We start from the raw sequence: 20,552 nt of genomic DNA on the forward strand, positions 1-20,552 counted from the left end.
TCAACAGTATATGTGTTCTGAGAGGTATGTGGGCTCAGACCAATCGATACTGATGCTATGATGAGACAGTGATAGAGTTTGTGGTCTAGAGCTGAGTAGATACAAACACACTCTCCCTCACTCTCTTCCCTATTGGAGCAACACAAGCACACTGACAGCTCTGCCTAGCTAGACTGTGTTTGCACTCTCTCTTCTCTTTCCCCCTTTTTTGGACAATGTGTTTGCTTATGTGTGTCCTGTAGAAAACAGTGGAGGTGGCTAACCCCAAGAATGACACATGCATGCGCACACACGCATGCAGTCAGTGTGTCCTTCCCACAGATGAGCAACATTTAAACAGAACACTTCGCTCCTGCACACACACACACACACACACCCCCAGCCACTGCACTGGCACTCACACACATTCTTAAAGGGACAGGACACACACACATCCCTCTACTTCATACTTGGTATACATGTACACATTTTATGAATAATTCCCTCACACGACACATGGGCTGTGTTTAGACAGGCACCCCAATTCTGATCTGTTTATCTCCACTAAATTGGTCCTTTCACCAAACAGATCAGCTCTGAAAAAGATCTGATGTGATTCGTAAAAAGACCAATTAGTGGGAAAATGATCCGAATTTGGCTTACTGTGTAAACACAGCCATAGAACTATATCTAAACAGGACACGCAGAGCTGTTATATACCATTCCTGGCTGGAACATACCTTACAGAGCACACAGTTAAATGTGGTCACAGTAGGGTACTGTTAAAAGAGGTATGTTAGTGCTGTGCTATATCAAAACCCTGCACACAACCATGTGGGTCTCCAGGCACAGGAATGAAGAACACTGACCAGTCTATCATAATTTAGTTTGGCAAATAAACAAAAAAGGTATCTATCCCTTTAAGAAGCCCCCACCCTTCTATAACAGGGGGAGCGTTAGTAAAACCCTGGAACAGCGACAAAAAAAAAAAAACGATCACCAACAGACGGTTTCAAGCTCCCCGCGACGGCAGCAGCCCCTGTTCGGATCGGCAATGTTGAGGATGGATGTAGCCTGCTAGAAAAAAAAGACACCGGGGCACAGTGAGAGAGAGAGAACACTACTGCCGTGTAGCTATGGAGATCGTAAGTGGTCGCTTTCTTTGACAGGTGTCGGAACCGGACTGAATAAAAAGTATCGAAACCAGCTTCAAGGATGTACGCCAAGGGGAAAGGTGCTGTTGTGCCCTCAGATAACCAAGCAAGAGAAAAGTAAGTGGGAATAGTGCAATGTCACAAACACCAGCTAGAGACACTAATGCTAGGATATCTACTGTTATCTCCAACGCTCACATACACCACCTCGCTTGTTGTCATAGAAAGGGTGCAGATTAGGATACGATATGCTCTCTCTTCGTAGTTTTGGTTCTTTGTTTTTCAGGTTGTTTTCTTGCATCGGTGAAGTCTTGTAGCCCTCCCTAACAAGCAAGCAGTTATTGGGGGTTGATTGCTAGCCTAACTAACGTTAGCTTACTACCAAGGTATCCATTCCTACTCGTTTCATTCTCATCCGGTACAGTATATTATTAACTTCATGTATGACATTGTAGATATTAAACACCATTGGCAAATTCGTTTGTTTTTAAACTGTCAGTGCAGTATGTTGCATTTTATAATTGAGTGGAAAAGAGAATCCCTACCTCTCTGGGTATTGGGAACAATGCATTCGTGAAGATGATTGTGTGTTTCAGGAAGCCTGGGATTAGTTTATGGTGAAATAACGTAGCCGACTGATAGCTTTTACAAAGTTGAAACCAATGTAACCGGTTTTGTTTCAATGTAACAAAGGAGTGTCCAACGTTCCAAAAAGTAACTATTCGAACTCACTCTACATTGTATGAATGTGTTCCTTCATACGCGAGTTACTGCTAGGTAGGCTAGGAGCTAGCTAGCGGCAAGTATGACAACTTTGTGTCCAAACAGTTTGTTTAGCTCTTTTTAAAGAGTAAAATACGTGTACTTTATAAAACTAGGTTTTCTATAATTTTAAAATTGGCCACTATGCTAAGCATTTAGCCGAATAGTTGAGTTAAACTCTAGGTAGTGTGCTAGCTCAGATAGCGGTAGCTTACCTATCCCTTTGTCTGCTAGCTACGGGTGCCGTTTAGTCCGTGAAGGATGCTGTTCCGCTGATGTAGGAACTGGCTGCTAGTACGACAAACGTTATCTTACCCACCTAGTACTACTGTGTTGCATATGTTTAGTTCCTAAACATGTTTGTCTCTCAACATGTGTTATTTGGTTTCTAAAGAGATTTCATTGTTTTGTTGTTATAACCTGCAGAACCAGATACTCAACATTATGCACCGTGAACAACACAACTACTAGGCTATTCATACTGATTTATTTGAACTTTACTGACAAGCTGTAGATGGCTTTTTTTCCTGTGTCTTTCCAAATGTCAACAAAGCCAATACCTCATTATTTGCCCATGCTTTAACCCACACACTTCAGTCCATATTTCAATAAAAACTGTTCTAAGCCTTGTCCCTTAGATGTGCAAATAAATTGTCAAAACATTTGTCTGCTCCTTTTGTGTATGTCGCTGCTGTGCTTGATATAAGTATGTTAATCTCTACAATCTAGCCTAACTGATTTTATGAATCAACCTCAGCACTTGAGCTCTGGGCAGACCATAGCTTTACTCAGAAGGCAAACTTTTGTTCATTTTCCTCCACTCTGTGTCTCTATTCTTCTGCCTCCTTACCTCCCCTCCCTCTCCTCCTCTGTCTCCTCTCCTTTCTTCCCCTCCTCTCCAATGCTCAGTTCTCTCTTCCAAGTCCTCATCTCCCTCTTCTGTGTTGAATTATTGAGTGTCTGACTGAAGCGGTTGCTCTGTGCTGTGAGTCGGAGTGGTGTGTGCGGTCGCTCTGAGCTAGAATAATGTGTGTGTTTTTCGGGTCTGTGAGAAAGAGAGAGTGTGTGTGTCGGTGGGCTGGCTTATCCATGTTTAAAGGGGGGGGGTTTGTCTGCAGACGCAGCCAGGATGTCAGGTGTACTGGTGGCGCACATCAGGAGGGAAGTTTGTGTGAGAGAAAGGGACTGAGGGAGGAGTGAGCTGTCCCTTTGCTGACTGAGTAATTGTGCGTGTGTGCAGAGACACTACCTTCCCATCAAAACATCTCCCCAGTGTTGCAGCTCAAGAAACTCTCTTCCTCTCAATGCGTGAGCTTAAATAATGCAGCAGACCAGGTGCATGTAGCCCCCCCCACCCCGCGCACACACACAGACAGGCCTCCCATCACACATAAACATTTCATCAGTGCCCTTATGGGGGAGATCAGTAGTTTCTGTTAACCATAGCCTTCTGTTAACGGGCAGGAGAAGACATGGTGTGTATGTGAGAGTAGACCTACACTAACTAAAGTCAGTGGTGTAGTGGAGGGTAAAGGCAGTTTACCCTCCATGCATCCCACTTCTGGCTTGCCTCTGAAGCTAAGCAGAGGCACTCTTTCCTCTGGTCTAAAAAAAATAATAATTCCAGTGCCCCAGGGCAGTGATTGGGGACGTTTCCCTGTGTAGAGTGCCGTCTTTCGGCACACTCATGTTGTCATGTTAAGAGTGTCCTGACTGTGGCCACTAAAAGATCCCATGGCACGTAGCATGAGAGAATGAGTGTTAACCCTGGTGTCCTGGCTACATTTCCCCACCTTTTGGGGAAAAATGCATTGAAAGTATAGGCAGCGTTACTTTATTCACTGTAACCGCCGATCAGTTTGCCCACCTGTTTTTTTTTTTTACCCCTACAGCACTGCCTAAGGTGTGTGCAGAGAGACCCACACTAAACCAGCAGTCTCAAAGAGCTACGGGACTTTCAAATCATTGAGTGCCCTGTGCAGTGGTCACATTGATACATTGGTCAGATGTGTGTGTGAGAGGGAGGCCTAACTGACCAAAGACAGACAGTAAACTTTACTACACCACCAGGCAGCCACAGACAGTTTTGTGTGTGTGTGTGTGTGTGTGTGTGTGTTAGAACCACTACCTCTGACATCCTGGCTCATAAATCACAGGCTCGCCTGTCCGAAGAGCTGCAACCTCACAATTACCTCCTGCTCTTAAGAGGGTTCGTACTCTTCTCTGGCAGTGTGTGTGTGTGTGTGTCCTGTCTCACCAGTTGTTTTATCTGTGTGATCACTGGGTGGGAACACCCCTCAGCTATTTATGACCCTGTCCTGTGAGACAGCACTTACGACTGTACACACACACATCAGACCTGGGTTCAAATACATGTGTATTTTGTTATTTAAGTACTTATTTTCTGTGTATTTTAGTATTTTCAAATAATATGTGCTGACTCAATTACTTCGATTTTATTCACGAGCTGTTGCGTCTCAACTGATGGCAGGCACAACACAAACCTCAGATGATGAAAGCTCTAAGCTACAACATATGCGAATATAAAAAAAGTTTTTCATGAAATTATAAAATAGTTTGACCACCCTGTTTTTGTATGGATTTTTTTTTAAATAATCAAACTCAACCGTTTATCTTTTCCAATGCTGAAGACATGGCTGTCTCGTGGTATGTAAAATGGGTCAACTTTGAGCACCTTCATCTCCTGGATGTTTTGGTATTCAGGTGTAAGAAGTCAACTTTCTGACCATTTAGGTCATGGTCCAATATGTATGTGAATTTATTTTGGGGGAAAATTCAATCAAAGGGGATACGGTCAAAAAGTGATTAAATTTAAACATATTTACCCTATTTTCCAATACATGCCAATACCTTCCAAATGTTTTTCCCCACAGCATTCAAATATTCAACTACTTGTCTTTTCAAATATTTTTTTTTTATCTTAATATTTACTTGAAATGTGATAAGATATTTGAAATGGTATTTTAACCCAGGTCTGACATTCACAGGGCCAGCTCTAGCCTATTGCGGGCCCTAAGCGAGATTTGATTGGGGGGCCCTCCACCTCGCGGGCAAAACATTTGAGTGGACACTTACCCATGTGGTGTAGAGTGCTGCAGTTTTAAAGCAATTTTTCTGTAGTTCTACATATTTTGCAAAGAGAACATTTTAGCAATTTTATAACAAATTTCATGCCATTCTACAAATTTTGCCATGTGGTAGAAAACATATTTTTTGTTACTTTCCTGCAATTCTACCCATTTTGTCATGGGGTGAAATGTTTGAAGTTTTAAAGAGGCACTATGCAGTAATTTCTCTTAAAATTTGAATAGTTCGCCTAATTTCCGTTTGACAAAACAAGCAAGTATAGTGTAGAGAATCATATTTCACTTTCAGCTGTTTGAAGCTGGTGTACAAAATCAAAACTTTAAAATGGGAAGCATAGATATAGCGCACATAGAATCTGCGCACGCAGATCTGTAACTCACATTTCTATGACTTTTGTCAGGTCGCCGAAAAAGTTACATATTGTAGCTTTTGAAGCAAATTTACAGCAGTTCTACACGTTGACTTATGCCATGTTAATCCTTTACAGCCTGAGCAGAATGTTCCACTGGATCATGACCTCTGCGTGCATTAATGAGTATAATGAAAACATGATACCGATTTTGAAAGCTGAGAAACTGCCCTTTCAAATGACAATCAGTCAAGAAAGAACACCTGTGAAAATGTATCTTATATGAAAATCTATGCTTTCCCCCCCCTACAATTTACAACACTTTCTAATGAAGATCGAGAAAAACTTAGAGCATGTTTTGTTTTGTAAGGATTGAAAATCTGAAATCAGAATAGAAATAGCTTTTTTACTGTGAATAAGTTGTTTTAGTGACCAATGATATTTAAAAATGTTTTTATATGGAATGTTCCGTGATCGGACACTTATCTGCATAGTATATTCAACACATCTGCACCAAAAAAAAGTACAAATAGTATTTAGTCTGACATATGATAAGGAAAGTCATAAACAAATAATATAATATTAATAATTCAAGAACTTTATTGAAAGAATAACATTAGGGAGGACATTGTCTCATTCAAACCTGTAAAAAAAAATATATATATCTCCATCATAGCCATAACATTAAATACAACCATCTTAGAGATATTGTCATCAAAATGTATTTGTAATGACTTAATATGATAAAGGCATATAATGCTTTTACACCTTCAATTTCTTCTGTACATTCATTACACTAGGCCTATCACGTGAGGAGTCAGAACGGGAACAATTTAAAAGCCCAACATTAGTCTTTACATGTCCTTTACATCTCCAAGGCCATGAGAGTCATGACTCAAACATGTAGGCAGCCTGTTAGGCAGGATATATGGGAAAAGGAAAGGACAACATACACGGGTGAGGAACATACACGAGAGAGTTATGGAGGAGCTCTGGTGGGCAGAGGAGTCAGCTATCTCAGAGTAGCTGCGGTGGACCTGGAAGCTGATATGCAGCCGTTGTCTGGTAGGACTAGGAGGCAAGGCCAGTGGGGGGGTAAGAGGGGGGACCAGAAGGGGAGAGGCAAGGGTGGAAGCGGTCTGGGGAGGGGCGTTGGGAGGCCGGGGAGCAACGCTGGGAAGTGTCTTAGACCTGTGGGGGCAGGGGGACATCAAGCATACTGTATTTCCTTAACCTCCCAAAACCAGCCTGATCTGGCAAGCTCACATATTTCACTGCAAGTGAAGTGAAACCAGTGTGAGCACAGTGGTCAATCTGGTTTAATTGGCATTTGAGTCATTTAGCACTCTTATCCAGACTGACTTACAGGAGCAGTTAGGGTTAATTGCCTTGCTCAAGGGCAGATCAACAGATTATTTTTTCATGTAGTCAGCTCTGGGATTCGAACCAGCAACCTTTTGGTTACTGGCCCAATGCTCTTAACCGCTAGTCTACCTGCCTATTTTTACTAGCCCATATCAGCGACAAACTTAGCTATGTTATTGACAGTACACTGAAAATCTAGCTCACTTGTTTTGCCAGCTAGAAAGAAATGTCCCCAAAAAATTCAGAAACGGAGGAAATAGCAACTTTCTTTCCTCATCTGATCCACCTGGTGGTTTTCACTTTGAAGCTGTCAAAATAGCACTTGATCCATTCTCCTTTAAGTCATCTACCAGGGCACTGAGGCAAATGGAGGATTTGCGCCGTGACCTTTCATTGAAGTAAAAAAAGGTTCCCGCCCATAAATCCCTAAACCAATTCTATCTATTTGTAGCTCATGTTGTCATGTGTAAATGGCAGTTTACAGAAATACATTTGGTGATTGGACGGCAGTGTTAAGGCTTTAAACCATTGTTTAACTGTTATTACAAAATTAGAATGCTCCGGCTGGAAAGGGTTTTAATGATATCTGAGTGACAAAGACTAACAAAATCAATTGGGGACCTTAGGCACATACCTGGTCGGTATTTGGCCATGATTGGTAAATAAATCAAAAAAATTGTTAGCTGAAATTGAGAAATTGCTGATGCACAACCAAATTTCGAACTTGCACCTTGTGTATTCTACTATTCTAACTGGCAACAGTAAGTTGAGACCCTGACTGAGTTCCCAAAAACAACCTAGCGGCCTGGGGCCCTAAGCGACCGCCTATGCCTGGAGCTGGCCCTGCTCACACGGTCTGCCTTGTTGTTGTGGGAGGTTTGTGTATCCTCATCCAGATCTTTGCAAATGCTAACTCCTATGGCCTTTTCTATCATTTTGCTAATGTAATGTCCTGTTCTCCTCTGTTGCAGGTTAGCGCTGTACGTATATGAGTACCTGCTGCATGTAGGAGCACAGAAGTCTGCACAGACCTTCTTGTCAGAGGTAAGACGCACACACTTTTCTCTCCGACTTTGCTCCTTCCCAGTAAGGGACTAGAGTGAGACTGTGGGAGAAAGGTAGAGACTGACTGAGAGGAAAAGAGAGGGAGACTGAGGTAGAGATGTGGACAGGTAGCGGTAGCCTAGATGGAGGCAGTGGTAGAGGAAGGGAGACCGAGAGAGCGAGGGGGAAGGACGGTGTTGACGAAGAGGTAGAACGAGGTGTAACTGTGTCTGAGGGCATTGACTGAGAGGTAGGGAAAGCAGGAGAGCGGGAGAGAGAGCGTGGTCGAGAAAGAGGGACAGCATTGACTTGCTGAGACAGACTGATTATGTGTTCTTAACCTCTAGGCCAGGGGTGTCAAACTCATTCCAAGGAGGGCCAAGTGTCTGTGGGTTTTTGGTTTTTCCTTTCAATTAAGACCTAGACAACCAGGTGGGGGGAGTTCTTTACTAATCAGTGACCTTAATTCATCATTCAAGTACAAAGGAGGCGTGAAAACCCGCAGACGCTCAGCCCTCAGTGGAATGAGTTTCACACGTACTCTAGACACACACCCACCCTGACCGTCTCCTCTCCTGCTGAGTTTAAAACTAGACATCATGTTGCTTTCTCTCTTTCAGATACGATGGGAAAAGAATATTACGTTAGGGGAGCCTCCTGGATTCCTGCACTCGTGGTGGTGGTGAGTATCTCGGCCCCGTGCGCATCTTCTTGTGTTCACACGTTTGTGTATTCCTTTAGAATATCATTTACATTCAGATGCATACAGTTGAAGTCGGAAGTTTACATACACGTAGGTTGGAGTCATTAAAACTCATTTTTCAACCACTCCACAAATTTCTTTTTAACAAACTATAGTTTTGGCAAGTCGGTTAGGACATCTACTTTGTGCATGACACAAGTAATTTTTCCAACAATTGTTTATAGACAGATTATTTCACTTATAATTCACTGTATCACAATTCCAGTGGGTCAGAAGTTTACATACACTAAGTTGACTGTGCCTTTAAACAGCTTGGAAAATTCCAGAAAATTATGTCATGGCTTTAGAAGCTTCTGATAGACTAATTGACGCCATTTGAGTCAATTGGAGGTTTACCTGTGGACGTATTTCAAGGCCTACCTTCAAACTCAGTGCCTCTTTACTTTTGATTTTCCCATGATGTCAAGCAATCAGCCTAGACCTCAGAAAAAAAATTGTAGACCTCCACAAGTCTGGTCCATCCTTGGGAGCAATTTCCAAACACCTGAGGTACCATGTTCACCTGTACAAACAATAGTAGGCAAGTATAAACACCATGGGACCACGCAGCCGTCATACCGTTCAGGAAGGAGACGCGTTCTGTCTCCTAGAGATGATCGTACTTTGGTGCGAAAAGTGCAAATCAATCTCAGAACAACAGCAAAGATGAAGATGCTGGAGGAAACCGGTACAAAAGTATCTATATCCACAGTAAAACGAGTCCTATATCGACATAACCTGAAAAGACGCTCAGCAAGGAAGAAGCCACTGCTCCAAAACCGCCATAAAAAAGCCAGACTACGGTTCGCAACTGCACATGGGGACAAATATCGCACTTTTTGGAGAAATGTCGTCTGGTCCGATGAAACAAAAATACAACTGTTTGGCATAATGACCATAGATATGTTTGGAGGAAAAAGGGGAGGCTTGCAAGCCGAAGAACACCATCCCAACCGTGACGCACGAGGGTGGCAGCATCATGTTGTGGGGGGGCTTTGCTGCAGGAGGGACTGGTGCACTTTACAAAATAGATGGCATCATGAGGAAAGGAAATTATGTGGATATCTTGAAGCAACATCTCAAGACATCAGTCAGGAAGTTAAAGCTTTGTTGCAAATGGGTCTTCCAAATGGACAATGACCCCAAGCATACTTCCAAAGTTGTGGCAAAATGGCTTAAGGACAACAAAGTCAAGGTATTGGAGTGGCCATCACAAAGCCCTGACCTCAATCCTATAGAACATTTGTGGGCAGAACTGAAAAAGTGTGTGTGCGCAAGGAGGCCTACAAACCTGACTCAGTTACTCCAGCTCTGTCAGGAGGAATGGGCCAAAATTCACCCAACTTATTGTGGGAAGCTTGTGGAAGGCTACCTGAAACGTTTGACCCAAGTTAAACAATTTCAAGGCAATGCTACCAAATACTAATTGAGTGTATGTAAACTTCTGACCCACTGGGAATGTGATGAAAGAAATAAAAGCTGAAATAAATCCTTCTCTCTACTATTATTCTGACATTTCACATTCTTAAAATAAATTGGTGATCCTAACTGACCTAAGACAGGGAATCTTTAATAGGATTAAATGTCAGAAATTGTGAAAAATGTAGTTTAAATGTATTTGGCTAAGGTGTATGTAAACTTCAAACTTCAACTGTACGTGTGTGAGTGAGAGAGCGCACATGTCGGTGTGATAGATGGCAAGTGAGAGTAGTATGGTGAAAAACTGATGTACTGTACATAGATGTCGGTGGAACGCAGACGTTCCATTGACCAGGTTGGCACACGTTTTAACAAAGTGGACATTTATCTACTGTAACTGGCCCACAATGTGGTTACTTAAGTCCGATTTGGATATATTTAGCTGTTTTCGCTGCGTAACATGTGGAAGGTTTAGAAGTGACTGCTAAATGCTAACTCCCGTTTGTATAAACTGGTTAGCATAGCTAGCATACAGAAATTGGTGGTGGTCAGTCGTTTTTTAATTATATAATGCGATTGATTTGTAACGATGACATAAACATGTTGGGGTTGACATCCATACAAGCATTATATTGAGATTTCTACCTCAACATAGTGTGAAATACACATGTAAACAATAGCCTAAATGTAGGCTAATTTTGCTGGGGGGGCAATGAGGAGAGTCGGGATCTTTCCCCCACGGTCCTTCATGCGTTTCCATGGCAATTCAATTGCTTTGGTGGAGTTCGATTGACCTCTTTACCACCTCTATTTGCTCATCAGGTGCTCCCTGACATGAACCCTCTTGCTCTATTTCCCGTTGCAGTGTATTCTGGGATTTGTATTGCGCTGCGCCGGACAGACGGGAGAACTGCGAACACTCCAGCGAGGCCAAGGCCTTCCATGATTACGTGAGTGACAGGCCCAAGTGTGTGTGCGTCTTCGTCCCGCCTCTTCCCTTGTCCTAGGTGTGTGTGTTGCTATCGTCAGTGTGTGGAAATAATGGAATAGAGGTCTTAATCCAGTAATCCCAGCACTGGGCCGGGGTTAAGCCAGGGATTTGTGTGTGTGTGTGTGTGTGTGTGTTGCAGCCCTGGCATCCGGCCCAGAGCAAGGGGGGCTTTCACATCCTCAGTGCCAGAGAGAGCTGGTTAACCGTGTGTGTGTGTTCTGCTTTCATGCTTTGTGTGTTCTGTTTTGTCTGCCTTGGCTGGCAACTGTTTGAGTGAAGTGCCAGTTTGCAAGTCTTGAGGACCAGATGGGCACTCAAACACACAAGGTGTGTGTCTATATCCATGTCTAGCATTCTGGCAGGGGGAGTGTGCATCTCTGTCTGTGTGGGTGTCTGTGTCCATATCCATGTCTAGCATTCTGGCAGGGGGAGTGTGCATCTCTGTCTGTGTGGGTGTCTGTGTCCATATCCATGTCTAGCATTCTGGCAGGGGGAGTGTGCATCTCTGTCTGTGTGGGTGTCTGTGTCCATATCCATGTCTAGCATTCTGGCAGGGGGAGTGTGCATCTCTGTCTGTGTGGGTGTCTGTGTCCATATCCATGTCTAGCATTCTGGCAGGGGGAGTGTGCATCTCTGTCTGTGTGGGTGTCTGTGGGCTCAGACTTGCTGTTTTCTAAATTCATAGAAAACAAGTTATTTTGTTTTCCTGTAACTTTCTCTTTGCCCTCCTCCCTCTCTCATTTTGCCACCTTCACTCTCTCATCTCTCTTTGGGGGGTGGGGGGGATTACCACTCTTCTCTCCCCCTTTTATTTTCTCTCTCCTCCACTCTTTTTCTTTCTCTCCCTCTTCATCTTCCAGTGTTTGTTTGTGTCTTACCATTGAAAAGGTACAAGGGAAAAGGTCAATAATGTGTTGAGCACCATTGATCTGTCCGTTTCTGTGTGTGGGCTGGATAGATCAATTCCATTCAGTATCGGTGAGCCACATACCACATCGCCCAATCAAATCATCAGTTTTGATTTGTTGATTAATTATTCATGGTGGTGGATTCCTATAGGCTGAGCCAGACATTAACCTTCCCCTGTGGTGCTTCCTGTCACTGTGTGTGTGTGATGGTGTGTGTTGAAATGTATTTCTGTTTGTGTGGGTGAGTGATAGTCAACCATGTAGCTGTATTGATGTACAGTTATTTGTCATTGACGTGTAGGATTTAGGATTTGTCTGTGTTTTGTCAATATGTCAAGCATGATGCCAGTAGCCTGGTTAATGGTATTTCTATATGAACCTAGCCCTCTGATATGATAGGTGGAGTTTTCACCATATTGCCCATGTGTGGATAGGAAATAATTGGATAGACAAGTGGCTAGGGCCTGGTTAGAGGTTGTTACTAAAAACTCGTCACTCTGTCTCTCTCGGTCTCTTTCTCCTACCTCCCTCTTCTCCCCCTCTCTGAGAGGGGGATGCTAGAGGGACAGGGAGCAAAGGACCAGTCTCCATAGCAACAGCTTCGACTAGCTACTGCAAGAGAGATGAGAGAGGGGGAGTGAGCAAAAGGAAGTGAGAGCGACGGGGAAGAACTGAGGCAGGTGAGGGTGGGGAGGTTAGGGCTGTGGAGGAGGGAGGGGAGGGGAGGAGGGAGGGGGATAGAGGTGAGAAAGAGGAGTAGTACAGATGTTTGGGGATGGAGAGGGGTTTAAGGGGAATGAGCCGGAGAAAGAGGGGAGAGCGAGATGGAGGAAGACCCAATGCATCTATTAGTGTGTGATTGTGTGCTTCATCTTTTAACGTGTGTGTGTGTTGCAGAGTGCGGCAGCAGCCCCCAGTCCTGTGATGGGGAACATGCCTCCTAATGATGGCATGCCAGGAGGACCCATGCCGCCCGGCTTCTTCCAGGTAAAACTCCCTCTATTCATCCCTCTCTTTTGCTACCTCCCTCGCCCCTCACTTTATGCATGGTAAAACTCCCTCTTGTCATCCCTCCCTCCACTCCTCCAAGCATCTTCACCATCCATTACTTTATTCCCTCTCTTCCTACATCTCCTCACACTTTTTCACCTCCCACTCTTTCTCTCCACCTCCAATAATCCCTCACTCCTCTTCTCTCATATATATATATATTTATATATATATATATATATATATATATATATATATATATATATATATATATATATATATATACACACACACACAGCCAGACAGCGTGATGGACAGCCCTGGCATTTGGCAGCAGCGATGATAAGGTGGAACGGAGAGAGAGGGGCCTCAATGTGTTTGTTTCTGTGGCTACCACTTCATTGTTTGTCTAGAGAGCGAGAGAGTGGAAGAGAACTGGAGAGAGAGAGAGATGGAATGAAATAATGGGAGGGAGGAAGTAGGTGAGAGTGGGAGATGGCAAGAGTAGTGAGAGAGCGAGAAAAGAGAGGAGAGGCACGGAAGTGCTATTTATAACACAAGTGAGGGAGGAGGGTGTGTGTGTGTGTGCTTGTTGTCCTTTTTGTACAAGTGGCCTTATCATTAGCAAGAGCTGTTTGCTGCAAATATGCCTGTTGTTATTATCGTGTGTGTTTTGGTGTTTGTTCGCTAAGATTTATTTTTTTAAATAGAAGACCCACACAACTCACAAAACAAACCTGAAGTCATACATGCACAGTCTCTGCAGTTCGTCAGTCTAGTTGCATGTCCTGATGTTGAACAGTGTGGGATGGACGGTGACCAACCATGCTGTAGGCTCCTCGGATCCACTGTCGTTCTGAGCTGTGCGTTTTAGCTGTGTCAACATTGCCCTCTAGTGGTGAAGACACCCTCTTACCATGGATTAGGAAAAACGGCCTCCTCTCCCTCTCTGTGTTCTGATTGGCTACTGCCTAGCTTCTCCAGTCCCTTGCTCCTGAAGGTGTAATTGTGTTAGCTCCTCCCTCACTCTGATGTCACTCTTCCCTTCTCTCAGGGTCCGCCAGGCTCCCAGCAGTCTCCTCACGCACAGCCCCCCCACGGCATGGGACCACACGGACAGGTAACACACACACACACACAGAGAGAGAAATAATTGACTCTCCTCTGGAGCTGTTCTGGGGGGAGGGAGCTTTAGCCTCCACACAGACACACTCCACCTACACCTCATCAATAAAACAAAAGATGAGCCACTGTGGACCTACACACTGAGCATGTGCACAGGACAGACAAAACCCACACACTCATCTACATGTAAGGCTAAGGGAGGAGAGCAAAGCCAACATCCATGAAGACAAGCTTCCTCTGTAAAATACCTCGTTAATGAGCCTGCTCATTTTTTTGTTTTCTGTGTTGTCACCCCCCTTCCTCCTCATCCTCCATTCACACTCTGTCCATCATCTGTCTGCTCCGCTCCTTTTCAGTCGGAATGACAAACTCTCTCTCTGTCTCTCTCAGCCTTTCATGTCGCCACGGTTTCCAGGTGGACCACGCCCCTCACTCCGAATGCCAAATCAGGTATGGACCACACACTCACCTATACAGCTGAACATGAACTTCCAGGTAAGTATGTGCTGGTGGTCCATACTCACGATCACCCTTTCTCTCATCCATCTGTTTCCCTCAGCCTCCAGGGGGAATCCCTGGTTCTCAGCCTCTCCTGCCAAACAGCATGGACCCCATCAGACCACAAGGTAGGTGTGTGTGTGTGCACGGCACACACATTATTCATGCTTGTGTTTATGTAAGCTTGCAGTTTTTCAAGTGGCGTTCCTCTCTGAGAACGCAGGTGCCCCCAGGACCTTACAGATCTAGGGGCCATCTGGGTAGAAGATAGGATAGTGTGTGTCTCTGAGTTTTGGCTTGAGATTACAGGTTCAGATTAGAGATGCCCATTTAACCCAACAGGGGTCCCAGTTAATGAGGTTAGAGGAGAGTTTAGTCTGTTGCCTGCCATGAACCCTGCCTTCCAGGTTCAGACTGGCCATATGTGGATTAGGTGTGGAGGTGACCGTCTCATTGGATAAAAGCGTTTGCTAAGTGAATCGAATTATCCATTAGACCATCACATAGTATCTTTATGTTAACTACCAGTGTGTGTTGGTGTTAAGACTGTGTTCTTGTCATCTTTTCTCCTATAGGACATCCTAATATGGGCGGGCCAATGAGAATGAACGCTCCGCGAGGAATGGGGCCTATGGGTCCACAGGTAAGTACACACACACATACACACACACATACACACACACACACACACACACACACACACACACACACACACACTCTCTATAGTTTTGACACTGTGTATCTCTTCTCTCTATGTAGAACTATGGGGGTATGAGACCTCCTCCTAACTCCATGGGTGGTCCTATGCCTGGGATGAACATGTAAGTGTTCCCTCCATAGGGAGAAATACAGTCTATCCCTTAGCACCAGCTTGATGGTTGAATATCGAAGGCCCCGACATCATGATTGTTGAACTGTTGTTTTCTTGGTTTATGGCAGTGTTTCCCTATACTTACAGTCTCTCTCTGTCTCTCAGGGGACCTGGTGGTAGAGGGCCGTGGCCTGGTCCCAATGCTAACTCAGTAAGTTGTTTCCTCCTCGCTCAATTTGCCATAGATTAGATGATTCATTACAATGATTATTATTTAACAGGTGGCTTGAAAAGGTACTATACTGCCCTCTTGTTGCTGGAGGAAAGAACTACTGCTTAGTTGAGAATCTCTCCTGGCGGTAACTATGACCCCGTAACCTCTAGTTTCCCTTCTCTCATCACAGATACAATACTCCTCCTCATCTCCAGGCCACTATGTGGTGAGTAGCCAACCGTCAGTGTTTTCAATAACACGTCAGTTCTAAAACTGTTCCTTAGCTGTGGAAATGGGAAATTGTGTGCACTGTTCTTATTGACCTTTTTGAACTGTTTCCCAGGGTCCTCCAGGAGGAGGGGGGCCGCCCGGAACTCCCATCATGCCCAGCCCAGGTGGTGCGTCTCTTAAATATGTCCACCCAGCACCAGTACTATATTTAGACACTATGTGTGTTGCCTCTCTCTGTGGACTAATGTTGTGCTATTGTGTTTGTCTCCCCCAGACTCCAACAACTCCAGTGAAAACATCTACACTATGATGAACCCTATAGGACCAGGAGGAAACAGACCCAACGTGAGTCACATAACACGTCGTATTCCACCGCTTGACATCATGCAGCGTAACACCACAATACAGTATGACTTTATCCCCCTGCTGATTAGATAGGGCAATAAAACCAGTCTGAAGGTCCAGTTTCGCTGAGACATCTTTATCTTCTGTGTGTGTGTGTTCTCTCCCAGTTCCCTATGGGCCCGGGGCCTGATGGACCGATGGGAGCTATGGGAGCCATGGAACCTCACCACATGAACGGCTCACTAGGTGGGTGCAATGACAGGGTTATGAAACCTGTTATAATGCAGTCGTAAGGGTGACATAATGTTCAGTGCATGGATGAACTGTTTTGAATCTCATCTCTCTCTCATTGTCTCTCAGGCTCTGGGGACATGGACGGGTTGCCAAAGGTGAATATAAATCCCCTTTTCTACAACATTTGACTTGAATCTCTCAAACCGACAGAGGGTTTACAGTCAGAGGGACATGTCTTGGTGCTGCTGGTCAAATAACTTGTGGTATGACATATTTGTAGAGTTATCTTACTCTCTATCTATTCATCCAGAACTCTCCTAACAACATGGGGGGTATGAGCAACCCTCCCGGGACGCCGCGGGACGATGGAGAGATGGGTGGAAACTTCCTCAACCCATTCCAAAGTGAAAGTGTGAGTACTGCTGGCCGATGACCCCTGACCCTTGTACCTTGACCCCACAAGAACCAGGGTGGGTGACCTGGTATGTAATGTTGTAGCGTTTACATTTTTCACTCATGCCTACCACCCCCCCCCCCCCCCCCCCCCTTCCCTTTCTCTCTTCACAGTATTCACCCAACATGACGATGAGTGTGTAATTTTAATTTCTTTATTTTTGTATTTTCTTTTGGTTATTTTTGTTTTTGTACCTTTCCACCTGGATTTTTCCAACCCCTCACCTTGGATCGGACTCATTCTGCCTTTCCCACCTCACCTCCACCCCCTCGGAACTCTCGCCGCTACCCAGGCTTCTAGGACAGCCCTGGGGCATGCTGGGCCTCTAGTGAAGGTGGAGCTTCCCGACGCTGTCTGTGGCATAGACAGGAAACAGAGACACAGGAAGTCCCTACTCTCTAACCCCGCCCCCTGCCTCTCTGACTTCTTGTCAGGCTCTGGACAATGAGAGCGGGGATGAGAGGAAGAAGGATGGAGAGACTGGATAACATGGACACCCTTCAGGACACAGCATGGTAGGGTTCTGTCAGTAGCTGTCTGGAAGCTCGACAAACATCACATTGGCATTCACTTTTATTTAGATGTTTTTATGGTTTCTAATGGATTTGATTGTGTTTCTAATGGATACAGGGGTGGAACAGGGAGCGAATCTCGAATGATCCCCTTTTCCCTATGTAGTGCACTACTTTAGAGGAATAGGGTGTCATTTGAGACGTAGACATGGAAGAGTCGTCCATCCCCCCTCCCCCCTCGTTCACTCTGTGTATACATTTGAAAAACAGAAGTGTTGTGATTTCCATTACTCTGTATGTAATGTATTATTGCTATTCTTTTATAATATTTTATTGTTATGATTAATAATATTGTTATGATGATTCTGGTTATTTTAAAATGTAGGATTTAATTTCTGGAGTTTTTGTTGTTGTTGAAAGGACACACACACACACACACTGATGACCTTTTCGTTAGTAACTTCACAGGATGGTGAACCTTCGCTAGTCTCCTTAAGGAAAACCCCACAGGATATACACAATCTACTGCCCCCTCTTTGACCAGTCAGAGAACAGCACCGTGGTCCATCATGGTACTTTAAATAGTAATGTCCCTCTCCATCCCCCTGAGAAGGCGTTTTCTCTGTAGTAGACTAAGTGACCCTGAACATGCAGAGGATGCACAGTTGTATTTATTTGTATGTTTAATTTTCCATTGAGACAGAACAGGTTGACAATAAGTCTATCTGCACACTCCGGAATCACTCTGCACCAATCAGCATCCATCTCCTAGAGGAAGACATCTTGGAAGTGTCTGGTTTTTGTTTTGATTGTATTTTTTACCCAGAGGGCAATTCTGACCTTCTGTGAAATTATTCTGATTGGATGCTTAAAGGACTCTTGTAACAGAGCTGAGCCAATCAGTAGGCGGTGTGGCAGTTGCCATGGTAACCGGCTGTCAAGCTCCCCCCAAAAGGACAACATTTGTCCTTACACACACACAACCAACCAATCGGCCTACCTACGCCATCCCCCTACCCAACCACCTCTCTCTCCTTTTGTGACGTCTCCATCTGTCTTTTGGTTTGTTTTGTAAATACTGTAAAGTGAATTTTGATATCATGACATTTTGATATTTCCCTCACAACCAATTTACTGATGAGAAATGAGTTGATTCAGACCAACTGGGTTTGAAAGAGACGATGTGTGTTTTGTTGTTACAGTACCTCACTGTTCAACGCAGACACAACTAGGGCCAGGAGGAACACTCTTTATTGGATCATTATGTAGTTAGGAACTACAACTAACGTTAGAGTCCAGAGTATTTCCTGGCCAGGTCAAGCTGTTAGGGAAATCTCCTGTCCCTAGTAACGATAGATGAAAAGAAAATGATTGTTTTCTATTAAGGATTTTTCTGTATTTGAATTGAGGAAAGATGTTAACACAGTTTCTTAATGATATGAAGAGAGAGAGTTAAGGGGGAGAAAGGCTTCTGGTGTATTTTGAGATACTGCTGTATAGATTCAACTCTGAACCATATTCACTAAGGGCAAATCTGAAATGCACACAATTCCCTATATAGTGCACTACTGAAGCCAAAAGTACTGCACTACATAGGGAATTGGGTGCCATTTGGAACGTGCCCTAGTTTGCACCAGTGCAAAGTGTTTATTGTTGGAAGAGGATAATTATTGGAAAACGAACCGTGAAACTGTTTGTTTTTGAAATGTGAGATATATTTACTTACCATAACTAGGGCTAGGAGTGTTTTATATGCCCTTGTCAGTGGAGGCTGCTGAGGGGAGGATGGCTCATAATAATGTCTGGAATGGAGCGTGGAACCATGTTTGATGTATGTAACATTTCACTGATTCGGGCTCCAGCCATTAGCACAAGCCCGTCGTCCCCAATTAAGGTGCACCGACCTCCTGTGGCCCTTGTCGTTTCATGGCCCTACTCATGACCTTTATTTGACCTTTCCACTCTGCCCATACGGAAGAGGACTCCTCTTTATATCTGTGACCGCATGGGCAGCGCCATTGAGGTTACAACCCATAGGAACCCCCATCCGGTTGACTGCTTTGACTACTTTAGTATGGTGGAAGCCGTCAATGGCGCTGTCCATGCTAAAAATGGCATTTTGGCCACTATAGGCCTCTATCATTCTCTATGGCTCTACCTTTTTCAAGTTGTGTTTCCTGACTGTGACCTGTTCAGGGAAACCTCCTGGCCCTAGTTCTTCCATTCTGATTGCGAGGTGTCAAACTCTGCACCGGTGCAAACTCCTCTCCTGTATGTAAAATCAACGTTGTCACATTGTTGGGCATTTCTGTGTTTCTATGGTGATGTATAATACTGCTTCATTCTGGGAGGGTTGAAAGGAGGGGACAGCGGGTAAGGAAACATGTTACTGTTCCTTGGGTTTATCCATCTCGCTAGTCTAAAGTAGTGTCCTCCTCTCCCTTCACCTGCACTGATGTGGAAGCTGGATCTGTGCAGATGAAGGAGATGACGTGAGGAGAGGAAGCCACTTTAGATTTGAGATGCAGACCATGTTTTTCTCTGACGACAAAGCAGTATTGAATACGAGGCAGTTTGTTTTTCAGAACATTTAGTCCATTTTACAATGATCCTGTGTTTTAAATTCTGTTAACCCCTTTTTAGATTGGGTGACACTTTGATTTGGAGATCCAACTGAAAGAGAACGCTGACCTATCTCTTGCAGTGCTGTGTATATAAATGATCCCATGACATTTGGTTGGAATATTGCCATATTCAGGTTCTTTTCAAAAGCAGCGGGAACATAATCTAAGGGGGGCAACACGGTATCATGGAAATCTGGATTAAACATTGTGAAGAACTGCTTCCTGGGTTTGCTTTGTATTTCCTGATAGGCTAGTTTCCGCTCCTAAATGTCTTGTGTAGTAATAAAATGTTTCCTATTTGTACGTTTTCTTTATGTTGTAATAAAGTTTCTTTAGAGACTGATTAAAAAATTGCTTATTGAGAAAAAGGTGGGAAATGTTGCATCAATAAATGTCATTTGTTTTAGGTTTTTCATCGAGTCATCTATTTTTTTTCCTGTGTCCCTCTTGTTGTAGATACATCAAAATAAAATGACTTCACTACTTTTGCTAAGACATTTAGTTCATTCAACACCTTTTTTGAGGCTTCTAGTTCCGTGACCTCAATTAGAGTTTGCTCTCTCTCGCACTGCTGACGATGAAGGCAAAGGAAGTGTGTGTGTTTACAGGCCTATCCAAAGGCAGAACAGCCAGTAGAGTCATTAGCAGAGCGCTTCATTACATTCCTACATATCCACAGGTCTTTTTATCACT

The 20,552-nt window shown here is 44.1% G+C and overlaps 1 protein-coding gene across 4 annotated transcripts; it reads left to right on the top strand.

Moving 5' to 3' along the window:
• The first annotated feature begins 973 nt into the window (after positions 1–973).
• Positions 974–20,274, top strand: LOC120033545 (single-stranded DNA-binding protein 3-like). 4 transcript variants are annotated; one of them, XM_038979936.1, is made up of 18 exons: positions 974–1,250; positions 7,689–7,761; positions 8,382–8,443; positions 10,788–10,872; positions 12,719–12,808; positions 13,866–13,931; positions 14,327–14,386; positions 14,496–14,562; positions 15,010–15,077; positions 15,194–15,255; positions 15,411–15,456; positions 15,650–15,685; positions 15,803–15,857; positions 15,965–16,035; positions 16,203–16,281; positions 16,396–16,424; positions 16,580–16,681; positions 17,016–20,274. In XM_038979936.1, the coding sequence occupies exons 1-18, from the start codon at positions 1,195–1,197 to the stop codon at positions 17,169–17,171; spliced, it is 1,263 nt and encodes a 420-aa protein (XP_038835864.1). In that variant the 5' UTR covers positions 974–1,194; the 3' UTR covers positions 17,172–20,274. The 4 variants fall into 4 exon arrangements, with proteins under 4 accessions (XP_038835864.1, XP_038835865.1, XP_038835866.1 ...); XM_038979937.1 differs by having other exon boundaries at positions 15,803–15,854; XM_038979938.1 differs by having other exon boundaries at positions 16,837–17,134.
• The last annotated feature ends 278 nt before the right edge of the window (positions 20,275–20,552 follow it).

This window comes from Salvelinus namaycush, chromosome 40 (assembly GCF_016432855.1).
Source record: "Salvelinus namaycush isolate Seneca chromosome 40, SaNama_1.0, whole genome shotgun sequence".
Lineage (NCBI taxonomy): Eukaryota > Metazoa > Chordata > Actinopteri > Salmoniformes > Salmonidae > Salvelinus > Salvelinus namaycush.